At 43.3% G+C, this 17433-nt stretch overlaps 2 protein-coding genes across 6 annotated transcripts in view; one reads left to right on the plus strand and one right to left on the minus strand.

The window, feature by feature from the left end:
• Positions 1-306: 306 nt before the first annotated feature.
• On the plus strand, positions 307-8581 carry LOC109484495 (NACHT, LRR and PYD domains-containing protein 12-like). 5 transcript variants are annotated; one of them, XM_019787778.1, is made up of 6 exons: positions 1967-1988; positions 3134-3238; positions 3499-3606; positions 4244-4507; positions 4806-7690; positions 7859-8566. In XM_019787778.1, the coding sequence occupies exons 1-6, from the start codon at positions 1982-1984 to the stop codon at positions 8306-8308; spliced, it is 3819 nt and encodes a 1272-aa protein (XP_019643337.1). In that variant the 5' UTR covers positions 1967-1981; the 3' UTR covers positions 8309-8566. The 5 variants fall into 5 exon arrangements, with proteins under 5 accessions (XP_019643335.1, XP_019643336.1, XP_019643337.1 ...); XM_019787776.1 differs by lacking the exon at positions 1967-1988 and adding an exon at positions 307-521 and having other exon boundaries at positions 3131-3238; positions 4806-8566; XM_019787777.1 differs by lacking the exon at positions 1967-1988 and adding an exon at positions 307-521 and having other exon boundaries at positions 4806-8566.
• Positions 8582-11203: 2622 nt separating this feature from the next.
• The window catches only part of LOC109484388, an 8391-nt gene continuing 2161 nt past the window's right edge, over positions 11204-17433 (minus strand). The window contains exons 3-10 of the mRNA XM_019787637.1: positions 15554-15645; positions 14973-15097; positions 14514-14631; positions 13938-14278; positions 13429-13530; positions 13243-13300; positions 12103-12202; positions 11204-11909 (exon numbers count right to left, since the gene is read on the minus strand). Of these exons, the coding sequence (XP_019643196.1) occupies positions 11204-11909; positions 12103-12202; positions 13243-13300; positions 13429-13530; positions 13938-14278; positions 14514-14631; positions 14973-15097; positions 15554-15645 (1642 nt within the window). The remainder of the gene's footprint in view (positions 11910-12102; positions 12203-13242; positions 13301-13428; positions 13531-13937; positions 14279-14513; positions 14632-14972; positions 15098-15553; positions 15646-17433) is intronic.

A 17433-nucleotide genomic window follows, 5' to 3' on the forward strand; every position in this document is an offset into this window, starting at 1 on the left:
CCACGGAAACTGACTAAGCAAAAAAAATGAAAGGGGAAGAATTCCTTCATTATTATTTTCAAACCAAAAGATTATATATCAGAACAACAACATGTATTTTTTTGTTTTTGTCGTAATATGATGATGTATTAAAGCCTGTAACAAAACATAGACAAGTTAGGTCAAATATTTTAACCACTTCTTAAGGCTTTATCTACAAGCAGATATAAATTATGGTGGAAGAGCGTAACGTTTTCTGAATGTTTGGCTTCTCTGGGGATGGGATGGTCGTTATAGAAGACGAACACACACCCCAACATCTGCTTGAAGATTACTTGTTGCTGATCGACCCGCGCGTTTCACCATGCTGAAACCCCTCTGAGCAGAATGGAATCGTCTATATTGAACTTCCAAGATGGCGTAACTTTCTAAAGAGGAAGTCAACTTTGGTGTTGGATCCCTGCACCCTAGAAATCAACTTTCCCGACTTTTTCTCACCCGTGAAGCACCAACATCAGACAGGATGTGACGCTTGATAATCAGTAAGTTTCTTTGGTGTCGATTTTTCCTGTATGAGAAAGAGAAAGTGGTGGGATTCCGATCTGGAACGTGGACTACCCACACAGACCAGTAAAAGCATGGAGTTTCTTCCCTTTTATAACTCCATGGTAAAAGTGGTTTGACAAGTTTACATTACTGCCGGCCAAATGCCCCTTGGGCTCAACTCCCGGGCCGTAGCGGACGAAGGGCTCTTGACTGCTGGAGGAAAACGGCTAACGGCCCGATACTACTAGTCTGGATAGCCCTGGCCTGGCATGGTATCCGGATCCAGGGTCTATCGTGGTTGGGGCAGGCTGTCTTCGGGGCTTATAGTTTTCCCCCGCCCAGCGCAACAGATCGACCGTTCGCGATAGGAGTGTTACGCTTGTAGTACAGCCGTATAGCCGTTTTCCTCCAGCAGTCAAGAGCCCTTCGTCCCATGGGTTTGGTGGGAAAAAAATTCAGTGCAAAACCATAAGAGAAACCCCGATAAAAAAGCCTAGAAACACGCTAAAAATACCCCAAAACCCTACCTCTGCTTGAAGAGTAGGCAAAAGTACCAAAGCAATGGGTTCCTTTCTCAGCACTAGGTGAACAGAAGTTTGCATAGCCACATTTAGTGAAAATATGCACAATTCAAAGAACTTTTTAAGTTCCTTCAACCCGGAAGTGTGTACGCCCCTGTTAGACGCCTAGAAGGCCCTAGAAAATCGACAACACGAGCCGCGGCCGTGAAACCTTCGGCGTGACGGCCCGGTGCTCTCTAAATGGGGGCCTGCAAGGGGGGGTCCCGACAACGCTCTATGCTAAATTTTGAGAGCCGGCTACGTATTACGCTGAATTCAAGAAGCCCCTCTATATAGCTACGCTCTACGCTAAATTCAAAAGATTCCAAACGCACTATGCAGGACTCAATCACTAGCGACTGCATGTTTGCGTCAAACCTATAGATTTACCATATGTAGAGGTGACAGTAACTTCCTTATACATTGAAAGTATAGAATACAACACGGGGTACATGCCCGTAGCCAGGATTTTAAATGGGGGGAGGGGTTCTGCCCAGTGCTTGAGGGACCAGCGAGCGCGAGGCGAGCGCAGAAGGCGCGAGGTTCCTAGGGGGGTCCGGGGGTATGCTGTAAATTTTGAAAAATGAAGCTTCTAAAATGGTATTTCCTGCGTTTTTATGCCCGTTTGCGGCTTGGATTACGCTAAACGTACAATTAATCGATTACGCTTTACGGTTAATTCCGGATAGCTACAACGCATTACGTAGAGTTAAAACGGCGAATTACGCTCTACGCTAAATGCGCCAATTACGCTCTACGTTGAATTAGAGGGTCCGTCTACGCTCTACGTAGAATTAAAACGGCCGATTACGCTCTACGGAAAAGGGCTTGCGGGCCCCCATAAATGTTTCCAGCCTGATGATGACTTCCCGAGCAGGTCGAGGTCTGTCCCGACGATGTCCCGTACGTACTTTACCATACACTTCTTCACTACCGCACCTATCATATTATGTAAAGGAATGGTGATCCCACGCTTACCGGAACCCTCCAACCCTTCGATTGTAACCAGTAAAATAGCAGCGCCTTGTTGACAACAAATACCTCCTTCATCAACACCGAACACCCCTCCGCCCTGCGTCCACAAATTTTTTTCCGTCCGCCCTGGTTCATCATAGGATTTTGGGAGGTGCTCGCAATCTAGGGAGGCCCAGGGGCATGCTCCCCCGTGAAATTTTGGATTTTTAAGCCTTCAAAAACTCAATTTCCCGCATTTTGAGAAGCAAATCAAGATGTTAAGAGTGTTTGTCGCTGGTTCTTTGGAGGTTTTTCATATTTTTGCCTAAGAATTTTGTCTGTCAAGGTTGACAGATTGGTTTAAAAAATTTCGTCCCACGCCGCAAAGTTCTGGAAAACTCCAGGTGCTGGCTAGAGCCGAAGGGAACCAAACACAGAAGGGTCAAGTTGAGCGCCAAAGGCACAAGCCATGCTATGTAGGGGGTGCGGGGGATTTTTTCCCCCGGGAAATTTTGGATTTTTAAACCTTCAATGACGCATTTTCCTGCAGTTTGAAAGGCAAAATTAGGCGTAACGAATTATTCATTAACGCTTAACGCTGAATTTAGGATGACAAATAACGCTCTACGTAGAATTAAAACGTCACGAGTAACACTTCACGATGAATATACCGATAATGCTTAACGTTGAATTAGAGCGGGTCGGCAACGATTAACGGTGAATTAAAATAGCCCATAACGGTTAACGGAAAAGGGCATGCAGGCCCTCATCTATATCTAAGTTCTAACTCTGGTTTTTTTTTTCTTCTTTTTCTTGAGAAATAAAAGACTCATTTGAGTTCATGTCAGACATCCTGGAGCTTTGCAATTGATTATCAAATGTTTCTACATGTATTTCTTTGAATTCGAATATGGCCAATATTCTATGCCATCCAATTAAATTTAGTGGTTGCAGGAGACATCTAACTTATTTTTTGTACAATGTACGCAGCAAATTCATACACATTCTTCCTCCAAGCCTGCTATTTTTACACTATCAAAAATTTGCATTGTAACCATTGATATCGGAACTTACAATTTGTGTTCTTTTAGCAGACAGCCCCCCTGATGCAGTAGCAGAAATGGAGATTCCAGCTAATATTCAACAACATGCAGTGGATAAAGCTCAGGAAGGTGGAAGGGACCAAGCTTCTTCCAGCTGTGAGTTAGAGAATGTCCAAGTCAATGTTTGATAAAGACATGGGCATTTAATGCTGTTTATTTTTATATCATATTGTGAATTTTGCTGACCTAATGCATGTAACGGTACCACCTGTATGTACATGTATCATTTTTCTTCTTCAGCAGTTTATTGAAACTTTTCTCCAGCTGAATTATGATATTATTCTTTATATAGGGTTATTCCACTTTTTGTCCCTTTTCAGACACTGATAATAATTTACTCTCTGATTCTGATAAAGGTTTACCCCAACCCTCAACGAGCCAGCAAAAGAGGAAAGGGGAAGAAGGAGAAGAGATTCCAGTGAAGAAACCGGCTATTTCTGGAGAGGAAGGACTACCAGTGGGAGGTGACAGGTCATACCTTATGTGCATGTGTGGTATAATTGAAGTCACTGTGGTATATGACTAGCCTCTACCAGGCTTTTGGAAGCAGCTGGAAAGAGAAATTGGTCAAATAGGCATGTACTAGTAATATGCCAGGGGTGTTGGTCCACTAAAGTGGACAATTTGCTGCTCTTACTCAGCAGTCCTCTGGCATGTTATCTGTCTATGTGGCCAATTTTTACACTTTCCAGCCGCTTCCAGAAGCCTGGTAGAGGCTAGTACATGAGTATACCAGTATGTGCAATGTAGGCACATTTTGAATGGCTGGTAACCAGAACTGTAAATACATGTACAACCTACATGGAGGTTGGTAATTGGTAAAATTAGCTGTGCAAGTGTTTTAACCTGCTTCTAACCTGCCCCAGGGTTAGGGTCCATGACACTAAAGGCAAAGGTCTAGTGCAGATAATTTTGAAAGTTACCTGTAGCAGTACAGGTATGCAGAAATAAACATTTCAAGCTCTATAGTAAAACTAACAATATTGTATTGGAATTATATTGTATTGGAATGAATGAAGGAAGGGAGGGAGGGAGGAAGGAAGGAAGGAACGATGGAGGGGTTCTATATCAGTAACTCATCTTGTCTATGTTACTTTACAGGTGTCCGAAAGTACTTCTTTTACATCAAGGAAAAGGTGAGCTCAGACTGGAAAGACCTGGCCTTCCATCTTGGGTTTGGGCGGCCAGACATTGACAACATCGACGGGAGAAACCAGGATGACAAATCTCGCTGCATGGACCTCTTGGAGGAATGGCTCAAGAGCAATGGAGAGAGAGCCACTATACAGGTCCTGATGAAGGCTCTGTCTGAGGCAAACCTGCGGAGTATTGTGGATGGTCTGAAAAAGGAATTTGTTGGTATCGGTAAGATGCATGTTTGTAATACCATGTCAGATGATGAAAAGTATACAAGAAAGAATATCATGATATCTCACAAACTGCGAAAGCTGAAATAAAGGTCAACTTAAACCATACATACTAATGTGAATAACTAATTTATAAAATAATCTTTTACAAATAATATCATTAGATTGGTGTCTTCAAAGGTTCCATTGGCTCCAATACATTGCAGATAAGCAGAATGTAAAGTTACTCATACTAGTGTATTACCGGTATGTATTGTAAGACGTTTGATAACCCATCTATTGTATCTCCCTTTCAGAGACAGAGGAACAGGGAAATGCATTCAGGAGTGCGGTGGCCACTAACTGCAAAAGCACCCTGAACACTCTGAAGCCTTTGCCTTGGAACCCTAGATTCACTCTTGACCTTGATAAGATTTTCACTAGTCTCAAATTAGTCAGTCTTCATGGTGGTAGCAAGAGAGGAATGCTGGAGTCACTTGATGGTGTCTTTGACAATCAGACCAAAAGTGATCTGGATGGAAGATTCAATGTTTTGGTTGTTGGAGATGCAGGGAGTGGAAAGTCAACTCTGCTTTCTAAAACAGCCCTGGATTGGTCATGCGACAAAGGCAGGCTAGCAGAGATGAATAAGATAGTGTTACTGGTCCGGCTGAGAGAGGTTCAGCCAGGAGAATCCATAGCAATGATTGTATGGGACCAGTGTGTCACACAGTCAGAGGACATTAGTGTTGCTTCTATAGAGACATGTCTCAGGGAAAATGAGCCCAAACTAGTGTTTCTGTTGGATGGCTATGATGAACTGGTTCCAGGTGCAAGTGAGGCTAAAGAGACCATTCCTAAGCTTCTAGCCAAGAGGTTGTATCCCAGAAGCAAAGTCATAGTCACTACCAGGCCTTTCTCAGGTGTCAGTCATAACATGACAGTTGACTGTAAAGTTGACGTTATGGGCTTTTCCTCATATAATCTAGAGAAATATGTAGAAATATATTTCAATACTGTTGGTAAACCAGGTCTAGCAGATTCACTTATCAAAGCACTACAAGCCAATATTGTGGCTAGAAGTTTGATCCAGACCCCCATGTTCCTCATGCTGATTTGTGTTCTGTGGGAAGAGGATCCAAGCAGAGTTTTCCCAGGGACAATGTCAGGATTATATCAGGAACTGCTGACATGTGTAATCAGGAAATACTGTGTAATGGAGGGTCTCGCTATGCTTAATGATGAAGTACCCTCAGTGGTATCTGCAGCACTGCTGTACCTTGGCAAACTTGCCCTAGTGTCATTGTTGAAGGGGGAAAGCTTGGTAGACCTGGGGAAAAGTGCTGCAATTCAGGACACTGACATTCTACTGAGACTTGGTATTGTTTCCAAAGAAGTGTCTGCATCCAGACTGCACCCAAGAGAACAGTTGAACTTTCCTCACAAGACCATGCAGGAGTTTCTTGCTGGCCGTTATGTTGCTGACACAATCAACTCTTCCTCAGGTGATCTGAATAAGTTAGTTCCACTGGACACACTGGATGATGTTCTGCAGCAGAGCAGTCTGGTCCAGTTTATTTGTGGCTGTGGACATAAAGCCACAAGGGAAATGATGACAAAATTCAACATACTACATGAAGCTGTGTCCCAGGACAAAGATAAGTCTGAATCTTTGCAACAAGTCTGTTTAATGAGTTTGTATGAAGGTCAGGATCCCAGTCATTTCCCAATAGTGAGCACACTGCTATCATCTCTGAACTTCACTATCTACGTCCCCTCTAGAAAAGGAGCTGCACTTAAGTACTACCTGCATTATGCACCAACATTACCAGAGGGTAGATCATTGAAACTTGTAGTGAGAGAGGCTAGTAAAGGAGATGTCATACAATATCTGTCAGGCCTGGTGGAAAATCAGCTGCCAGACCTTAAGTTGTATCTGACAATTGGAAAAGAAGAAGGTGGATCTAGCAGTTGTCACATTGGCAATATGCTAGGTAAGCTTGTCCCTTTCCTGAGAAATGTCCCCAATGTGCAATCACTGGATCTTCAAAAAACAGGCCTTACACCTGAATCACTCCAGGCACTTGGAGATATCCTGCCCAAGCTAGTTATGCTTAAGGAACTTGACCTGTCAGACAATAAAAACATAGGAGATAATGAGGTAAGACTGCAGGTTGAAGTTACAAGTTTGACTGATCTGAACCTCAAGCGCTGTGGGCTTGGGGATTTGTTTCTGAAATCCCTTACTGCTGTGCTGCACCATTTCCACTGTCTGGTAAATATAAGCCTTTCGCACAACAAAATAGGAAAGAATGGGCTGGAACCTTTTTCTCTCTTGGAGCAACCAGTCCCTAGCCTAAAGAATCTTGACCTTGATCATAACATGATAGGGGATATTTGTCTGAGATCTCTGGCAGCAGTGCTGCTTCATCTATCCTGTCTCGAGAAACTGAACCTATCTCACAACAACATAGGGGATGAAGGGCTGGAACCTTTTGCTGCCATCCAGCACCCAGTTCCCAACCTTAAGGTGCTAAACCTCTCATGGAACATGATAGGGGATATTTGTCTGAGATCTCTTGTAGCTGTGCTGCATCATCTATCCTGTCTGGAGAATCTGAGCCTATATCACAACAACATAGGGGATGGTGGTTTGGAACCCTTTGCTGCCATCCAGCACCCAGTTCCCAACCTTAAGGTGCTTAACCTCTCATGGAACAGGATAGGGGATATTTGTCTGAGATCTCTTGTAGCTGTGCTGCATCATCTATCCTGTCTGGAGGAACTGAGCCTATCTCACAACAACATAGGGGATGGTGGTTTGGAACCCTTTGCTGCCATCCAGCACCCAGTTCCCAACCTTAAGGTGCTAAACCTCTCATGGAACAGGATAGGGGATATTTGTCTGAGATCTCTTGTTGCTGTGCTGCATCATCTATCCTGTCTGGAGAAACTCTACCTATCTAAGAACATGATAGGGAATGAAGGGCTGGAACCCTTTGCTGCCATCCAGCAGCCTGTTGCCAGCCTAAAGGTGCTTGACCTCTCTCGTAACAAGATAAGTGATGTTTGCCTGAGATCTCTGGTAGCTGTGCTGCATCATCTATCCTGTCTGGAGAAACTGTACCTATCTAACAACAACATAGGGGATGAAGGGCTGGAACCCTTTGCTGCCATCCAGCATCCTGTGGCCAACCTGAAGGTGCTTGACCTCTCTCGTAACATGATAGGGGATGTTTGTCTGAGATCTCTTGTTGCTGTGCTGCATCATGTACCCTGTCTGGAGAAACTGGACGTATCTCACAACAACATAGGGGATACTGAGCTTGCATCCTTTGCTGCCATCCAGCATCCTGTGGCCAACCTGAAGGTACTTGACCTCTCTCGTAACATGATAGGGGATGTTTGTCTGAGATCTCTTGTTGCTGTGCTGCATCATGTACCCTGTCTGGAGAATCTGGACCTATCTCACAACAACATAGGGGATACTGAGCTTGCATCCTTTGCTGCCAACATGCACCATGTCCCCAGCCTGCAGATAGTTAGACTGGATTGTAATCCCATAACAGCAGTGGGCATCAAAGACTTTGCACAGACCATCCCCATAATGCCTGCATTAAAGGAGCTGTACCTGGAACCTGAGGAGACTGCCCACCTGGATGACACAGCTGCCACATCCATCGCCTCCATGCTGACCAGGCTGCCTGTGTTGAAAGGTCTGAGCCTGTGGAACATCTCCATGCGGGCTGCAGGGCTCCACGCTGTGAGCACAGCTGTGGAGGAACATACAACTATGCAGGAATTGCAGGGATTGATGTAAGTTTAGCTTCAAGCTTAATTGAATGAATGAATGTATGAATGAATTGCAGGGATTGATGTAAGTTTAGCTTCAAGCTTAATTGATTGAATGAATGAATGAAATTTCATGTGATGTTGAATGATTGTATTTCAGTGATAACCCCTGACAATGGTGTTTTAAGTTAATCTCTGACATAAATACTATCATAACATACAACTATGCAGGAATTGCAGGGATTGATGTAAGTTTAGCTTCAAGCTTAATTGAATTGAAAGCGAATGAATGAATGAATGAAAATTTCATGTGATGTTAAATGATTACGTGTATATTTCAATGATTAACCTCTGACACTTGAGTTTTAATTTGCCGCACTCTGCCTGACATAAAATCTGACAGGTAATTATGACATCAAACGATGGCATGATCTATTGGTAACTCACCCCAGAAAAAGCATGCAGTTGGAAGGGTGGATAGCACATGTTGTGTATAATTTTATTACGTAATACAAGCAGTGGGTCTGGCAGCTTAGTAAAAATGTGTCCTACGTATTTTACAGGTTGGACATTTGGGAATTCTTGTGACTGTTGGGCCCAGGGTTTAACAGAATTCAGGAAAATCCTGCGTAAACAGTTTTTTCTAGTGTTTCATAAGATTTGTTTTTCATTACAGGTGCGATGATGAACTACTTCGACCAATAAGTGACAAGATTGGGTAAGCTGACTTTAGTTGCTTGCTTTATGAATTTAGTTAACATAGAAGATATAAGGTACATGTAGTAGAATGTACATGCCAAATTATTGTCCACTCTGGGTCATTCGTACATGTACATGTACATGTCAATGTGTCTTTAAAAAACAGTTCTCTTGAGCAGACAAGTCTCTTTTTCTAGCAAAGAAAGTAGTTTGCATCCAGCAACAAGACATGTTTCTATGACATGTTTCCAAATGTATTCAGTCCAAGTCTGTACCTTTTTTTGAGAGACAATATGTAACAGTAACTTTTATAGCTTTTCCTTATTTATAGGTCTTGTTACATATGATACATAGTGACTGGAGGTTCAAACTTTTTGTCAGGTGTTTATGAATAGATTGTTTGTAACTCAGTTATTGCCGGGGTACCATCCGTAAATGGTGACCCCAAACCAGCTTGTTACTTTATAACATGTTAGTTGCTTTTTATGCATGTAAGTAATGCTTTTACTCTTCACTTACAGACTGGTGGACGGCCCACCTGACCCTGATGATTACTATGAAGATCTAGATGAGTCATATCCATATTGGTCTGATATCGAAGAGTTTTCTGACTCCAGTGAGGAATGGTAGCCTGGCATGTATGATTATGACGTGGGGTCTGACTCTTGTGAGTGGTCTGTGTCTGACTGAGTATGAGACTTTACCATGATATAGATTCATGTAGTGGCCTCATGATGTAGAAATTTCATGAAATATGCACATCTAAATTGTAGTTACAATGTACATATGTACAAGTGTATATCAAGTGCTTTCTTGTCAAGTCTTCAATTTTAATACTTGCCAGAATTGAGATTTCAAAACATGTACGCAAGACAGTAATGGGTCATTCTGAAGTTTATCATAATTTGGTAATAACATTGAAATCATTATTATTCTTCACCATCCAAATAATCATTTACTTATTGTTTGTATAGACAAGTATCTCAGGTGGTCTAAGACAGGTGGAACATTGTCTTGTCTCCAGTGTAGAAATAACATTGTGCAAATTACATTTCTCCTTGAAATACTTTTGTAATAGTAAAAACTAATACTTTACAATGTAGTTTTGGTAATTTCAGAGCAGCGACAGAAGTACAAGTTATTTGCATGTTTTTAATTTTCTAGATTTCTATGCACAAGAATGAGATGAAAATATGATCAATTACGAATATCAAAAATGCTCCCTGCTCATTTGGATTGGATGTATGTTTATACATTTATTTAATAAACATGCTATTAGCATTATATGCGGGATTGAATTAAAATCTATGTGAGAGTTGGTCTTTGGTCTGGATGAAATGTTTGTTAGATTACCTTTAATGATACTAATGCTGCTCAAATTAAAGATGAGTTTTTTACATCAGTAGACAGCAAAGTAAGATGCAGTTCTTGTACACTATATGTCCAAATGGCAGTTTGAAACAATAGGATTGGTACAAGATGAAATGTACTACCATTTCCTATGCCACATGGTGATGTGTAGTGAATCACCAACTCCGGACTGTAGAATATGGGCCATCACACACCGGGACATGCTCTACTCTCTTTCGAAAGGTGTGTTGGGTTCTTTAACGTGCGTAGGGTGTGGCTCTCCCCAAACACATGACGTCCATTTAATATACTATCGCTCTCCGAGGCTACGTACACAGGTAGCCATTTTCACCTGAGAGATATATAATTTGATGTATGTATAATGATGTATCCCCAATAATGGAGCAAAATGTACAATAAATGCATTTATTCATTTATAAAGCCCAGTTTTGTTAACTGTTGTGGAATCTTCTACGAGCATACGGGTTACCCTGAATGTCGCGGTTGCACCAGTTGAGTATTAAATTTAGAATTTTGACTAGCGCAGAATAGACCGGTGCAATGGCCAAGTGGGTAGAGTGTTCGCCTTGCATTCGGTAGGTCGTGAGTTCGATCCCCGGCCGAGTCATACCAAAGACTTTAAAAATGGTACATACTGCTTTCTCTGCTTAGCACTCAGCAATTGGGAAAGAGTATGGGAGTTAAACACACACCACTACCAGTGGACTAGCCCCCTGCTGTAGTGACTTCTGTGTGTGGCCTAGGGCTAATGAACGGAGATGGGCGCCGCCCTATGCGTCACTTGACACGGGAAGGCTCTTTAACTTAACTTTAAGAATGCACGATCTCTAGTATCACACGCAATACAAAAGTTTTAAGACTGTTCTGAGTGACGAAAGTCAAATGACGGCGTGTAATTCTGTGTGGACCTGTCAGATGGCTGAGCCCTCCTCCCATGCCGCGCCGCGCCCTCCCTGTCATCCAGACCATACCGTCCTCCCGTGACAGGTGGCGAGACGCGGTCTGTAGGAATCGGGACGTTATGAACCCACCCGAACGTGTCTTTCGCCGCCGTTGTTGTTAAGACGCCTGTGCTCCCGGGAAGGAGATCAGGAAGGTCCGTTAAAGACGGCTCTGGGAACGGGACTGGGCTCCTCCCCTTGGCGGTCTGTCGCGTCAGTAGCTCGCTGCCGCGGAAGGAGTACCGGTAGACAGTCGGCGTGGTGGTGGTGGAGGAGCGGCTGCCCCCGCTTCTGGGCAGCGCGGTGTCGTCTGCCAGCCTGGAGGCGCCTGCTCCCGGGCGGCCGGCCGACACTGTCGCCGCCCACTGTCGGTATTCTCTCCACGCCGACATGGAGAGGGCAGACACGCGGCCGTGTGTACGGGTAGGTCTCACGTGGGGGTCCGTCACCCTGCCGACTCGACTCTCCAAACTGTCGTCTTCGCTTATGATCTCTAGACGGTTGGATGTTGAGGTTTTTGGAGGACTCTTTGCTGCGAAAGAAGACGGCTGATGACCACTATTCTGTCTTGGCTCGATGTCTATAGACCGTGCACTCCGAACTGAAGTTGACGTAGACCTAAAAGGTATGCATAGAGAATAGAAATCTTTACCCTGCAAAACTACCGTCAGAAAATTTCAAAAAATTGTCATGTTCTGTAACATCACAAAAACTTTATATGGAGGTCAAAGAACAGCGTCTCAACCTGTATCCAAAAGTAAAACAACTATGTATAGTTTGACAGAACTAAAGAGCCAAAAAGGAAACTCACCCCGGTGTCGGTGTTTCTGAGTCCGTGGTCTCCAGTGTGGTACTGGACAGCAGGTGCCGGGATCCCGCCCACTGGTCCCGCACATTATGTAGATGGTCCTCTCCTGTGATGCAATAGAAAATCAGTATTTAATTACATGAACGTAGATCCGAGTTTTAAATGTGGAGTACGGCGGTTTTAAAATGAGTTAATCACAATACTCTAATTTGCCAATGCACCAAAAAGTGTTTAGGGGCGAGCTCATGACATGCTGTACACGTTCTACAGTCGAAGCCACCTGGGTGCCTAAAGCCCACATTGTCCACCTGTAGATACATGTATATGCAGACTGCCAGGGCTAAGTGCCAGCCGACGGTGGAATGACCAAATAGCTAGATATATATAGTGCAATCTAGATTAACGGTTGTGCATTTAGCAGTGGCAGTGCAGGACAAAGAAAAAGCCAGACGACATGAATCGAAAAGTACAGTGCTAGCTTGAAAAATAAAATTCCAGATCAGTGACGTTGACTTAGGCGCATATCCTGTAAACAGAAATAAAAACGCAATAGTTACGATGCCATCGCCTGTTGATGTACACACGTAGGTGTTGCATGCTTAGAAATACTTGTGCAGCTCCTGTGAACGGAAATGAAACGGGTGCTGTTTAGAAGTGTTTGTCAGTGACTTTCACGACACCAAAATCTGTCACAGCTTCACCTATCCACTCGGTCTCCCATGTGTTGTGTCCTATGGCCGGCATGTCGTTCTGCCGCCCTGTCGTCTGTGCTGGAGTGTTCCAGGCAGTGCTCCAGAGACTGACCGCGCTTTGCGCCCACTGGTCGTGGACAGAGTGCAGGTAAAGGCTGGCTGTGTGAGCGGATAAAGGCGTTCAGGTAAAAAGCTTTAGACAGGAAAAATCTGCACATCTTCCCAAATCGTAACCAACAGGAATAAAACCAACACGAAAGACATGATCTCCAAGCAGGCGTATGGCACATCTATGCATTTTCCCTTGATTTTTCTGCGTTTTCAGTAAACTGACATGACACTTTACATGACGTAGGAAACATGCAAAATGTAGAGTACAGTACGACATACGTCTGCTTGGAGTTGACGAAAAATGTCCCATGCCGGGTGACGTCAGAACAGAACAACTCACCTGATCCCGAGCTAAGGGTGTCCGATGACGTAGACACGGTTTCCAGGCCCGGCTCCACCTAGCAACCAGAGGAATGAGATTAAAGTTTATACGACTGAGCACGGTCATCTCTTAAGGCGTTCTTATAGTTTATGGTCAGAAAAGTGCATGGAAAATCTATGCATGGCATTGACTTTGATGACGTACCCTGTGATGACGACGTTTCATTCTGTTCTTGTTCTTCCACCGCTCCACCCGAGCCCGCACCTCCACCAGTGACGTCACGTGCTGCAGTTCTTCGCGCTGCCGCTGGGGGATGAAAGACGGTGTTATGCATACATGTTTATGTGTAATAACTGGAACTACTAAATGAATAATTGATAAGAAATGTAATCTGGCTCCTTCATTTTGTTGTCATTTCTCACAGTCAACGTGATCCCTTTATCTTGCGACTGCCTTCAGTGTTATTATAGCCCATCACCCTTCACTCAACCGCGACGGGGGCCGACATCGTCTACCAGATACCTTTGACCCAGCCTGGTTGACGTCATACTACAAAGAAGCCACGTGACAGGTCGAAAGCTCTAGGTGAGAAAACTTCGTTGTGTTGGATCAAAAGTTTTAAGAACGTTAGTGTTTGATGTCAAGCCTTATGAAAAATCATTGACTTTGACGACACGTTTATAAATCAAGTCAACGGACTCGTGATTTCTCACCAACGGCAAAGTGGCGAGCAGTTTCTGCCTTTCCTCCTCCTCGATGAGTCCGTCCGGCTTCCTGCCCCACCTCTCCTCGGCAGTCTCCGGCCTGCCCTCCGACCCCGCGCTGACCGGCCGCCGCAGTCTGGCGCTGGTCCGCCCGGGATCGGACAGAAGCGAGCTGGCCGTGCCTGGTCTCAGTGAACCGGCTGTGTCTGGTCTACGTGAATCGGCTGTATCTGGTCTCAGAGAAACAGCTGTATCTGGTCTTAAAGAACCGGCTGTGTCCGGTCTTATTGAACCGACTGTACCAGGTCTCAAGGAGCCGGCTGTGTCTGGGCGAATAGGTCCAAGTGTGTCTACGAATAGATACAAAATGGATCGAATTACTCAAAGAACTACATTGACTTCACAAGATACTCGTCTGTTTCAAACTTTTTTCTCATTAATTTAGCGAGAACGCACTAAGTGAACAATCAACTACTACAGGACATTTTTTCTCTATTCAATGCAACTACGTAACGCAGTTAATTGCATCAATGTCATAAATCCTACACCACTTCTTACGTGTCCAAGGTTTACAAAAGTCTGTACCTTCGAATTCCTCCTCCAGGTCTATCAGCTCGGTACTGTTCGCTCTGACGTCAGGGCGGCTGCCGGGAGGGCTGACGTCATCAGGTCTTAGCCCTGACCGTAAGCTGAACCTGGAGCCCTGGGGAACATGGGTGGACTCATCACGTCATGTATGGTATTCAGGGTTTATAGAAAACCAAAAAAACAAACATCAAACTTTTTGTTTTAAACGTTAAAGAAAACACCTGATGTTTGAGTTGCATTATGATGACGACATGGTAATTGATTAGAAATACTACAGGTTATTCAACGACCAATACAATTTGTCATAAGCGACGTCCAATATAAAGTCAAAAATGTCATTGATACCAGAGAGTTGTTCATGTAACTGTGATCGAAATACATGTACCATGGAGGTAGAAAAACACTTACCTCCATGCATGTACACAACTTTTTGTAGTACTAAAGACAGGCACACACCTTGACACCAGCTGACATGACAAGACCGCGGAGTTCTCCCTCCGTGTGACCGTCACCGTCATCCAGACGGGACGACTGTCCGCCATCTTGCCACGCCTCCTCGACCAACGGGACCTTGTAGATATCTGATCACAGGGGAACGGAATACTTTATGCTATGGTGATTTGTTTTTAAAACATCATTGCGATCCTAAAGCACTGTTGCTATTGTAACTCGAAGGTTGAATTTGACCCCCCGGGATCGAACCCGCGCCGCTCGCGGGGCGTGTCAGCTCACAACCAGCTGCAGTGCAATAACCGATAGGCCAAAAGGTCCAGGACGCATTGGGCTGGGCAGTTAGTGGCGCCTATATACTCGCTGTTACACTATGCATGTTTCACAATAAATGCTATAGTATCTGATATCAGCCCCTTGACCGGACGAACTGTAAGTAGGTATGAGATATAATGCATGTAATATCAGTTTCTGTTACCAACACTATAGCAATAGACAGCAGTCAGCTAAAGACAACTATTAGGTGACGTTTTAATGTTCCTGCTTCAAATCTTAACGCTCAAAAATAACACAAAAGAGTCCTTTACCTGTTGACCTTTTGTTCTGTGTCCCGGTGACGTTATCAGCTGGTAGCCACAGTCTCCCCTCAATCTCATCTTCGTCTACGACTTTCTCAAATCTGTCAAAAACACACGTTATGTAGATTTTTAGCACCAGAGTGTTATAACATGTTTTTTTTGTTTGTTTATTCGATCTCCATTAGATTTACATGAAATCTATTCTTCCTGGAGTCGCAAAATTACAATGAAACAAATGTACAGAACAGAACAAAACAAATGTACATGAAAGTAAAACCAACATAATCAAAAAAATAACATAACGCACACAACATTAACTGAAAACTAAACTTAAGTGAACGGGGAGAGGTCAGAGGTCATGGATGATTAATGTAACAAAAAACGTTACAAAAAGAGGTTGCAAAACTGCAAACCATAAACAGTAGTAAATCAACAAGTGGGTGCAGAACTGCAAATCATAATAACGATAAGTAAATAACAAAGTGGATGCAGAACTGCAAACCATAATAACAGTAAGTAAATAACAAAGTGGATGCAGAACTGCAAATCATAATAACAATAAGTAAATAACAAATTGGATGCAGAACAGCTATCATAATAACAATAAATAAATAACAAGTGGATGCAGAACTGCAAATCATAATAACAAAAGTAAATAACAAAGTGGATGCAGAACAGCAATCATAATAACAATAAATAAATAACAAGTGGATGCAGAACTGCAAATCATAATAATAACAATAAGTAACAAGAGATCTGAGATCACATACCTCCATGAAATATGGGCTTGACGTGTAAATGTAAATTTCCTCTTTAATTATGCAAATGACCTCCACATTAACATAATTAATGTATCGTGATGCTAACTTTTGATGAATTTACAATTTACACCAAGTAGGATATTCCCATCATTTACCCATTGAATTTTCGCATTAATTATGCAAATGAGGTCATAATTTGCATTATTGGTATCTGTTGATGTTCCATCTGCCAAAGATTACATACATTACATGTATTAAAGTACTACAATGTAAAACACTGTAATTAGAGAATTTCCTCATTTATTATGCAAATAAAGTCCTCATTTGCATAATTTGCATTAAGTTATGTACATCTCTCTCAGCTACCTACCTACCAAAAATGATGAAAATACATTGTTCCTGTCTGGACCTATTGGCTTTTAAAGATTTTCCCCCGAAAGTCCCCTGCAGTTTCAGAACAAGCTGCTAGGGGGACCAAACCCACACCAATTATTCCTGGCAGGACAATCTATCTGTCACCCAAAAATCAAGACCATAACATGTTCAGGACAAAAGATACAAAAACCGGAAGTTCTGCTGCAGTACCAAGGTCATCCACCAGGAGGCCCATATTTGACCTTGACCTTTGGCTTCCTAAGACCTACCAGCATACCAAATATCATCACAATCCATAAAGGCGTTATGGAGTTATGCTGACTACAAATATGCGGAAACTCAAACACACACACACATAGACGCGCCAAAAACAATACCTCCATTTTCATGGAGGTAACTAGATCTCAGTGCCAAAATTACGTCAACACTGGGTGTCCATCCACCCTAACACTCAAATTTTCCACATCATAGCGCACAGAGGTCGCCTTATTCCCTGAGGAAGAACCTCTCATTAATCAAACCAGGTCGCAAGCCCTGGGCAGCCTCGACACAATCAGACATCTGTTACCCTGTCTGGCAGACTCCTCATTAAACCGGAAGTGCTGCTGCAGTACCAAGGCCATCCACCAGGAGGCCCATATTTGACCTTGACCTTCGCCCCCCTAACACCTACCAGTATACCAAATATCACCACAATCCATAAATGCGTTATGGAGTTATGAAGGTACAAAAAAGCGGAAACACAAACACACA

Source organism: Branchiostoma belcheri, unplaced genomic scaffold (genome assembly GCF_001625305.1).
Source record: "Branchiostoma belcheri isolate BF01 breed outbred unplaced genomic scaffold, Haploidv18h27 scaffold7, whole genome shotgun sequence".
NCBI lineage: Eukaryota > Metazoa > Chordata > Leptocardii > Amphioxiformes > Branchiostomatidae > Branchiostoma > Branchiostoma belcheri.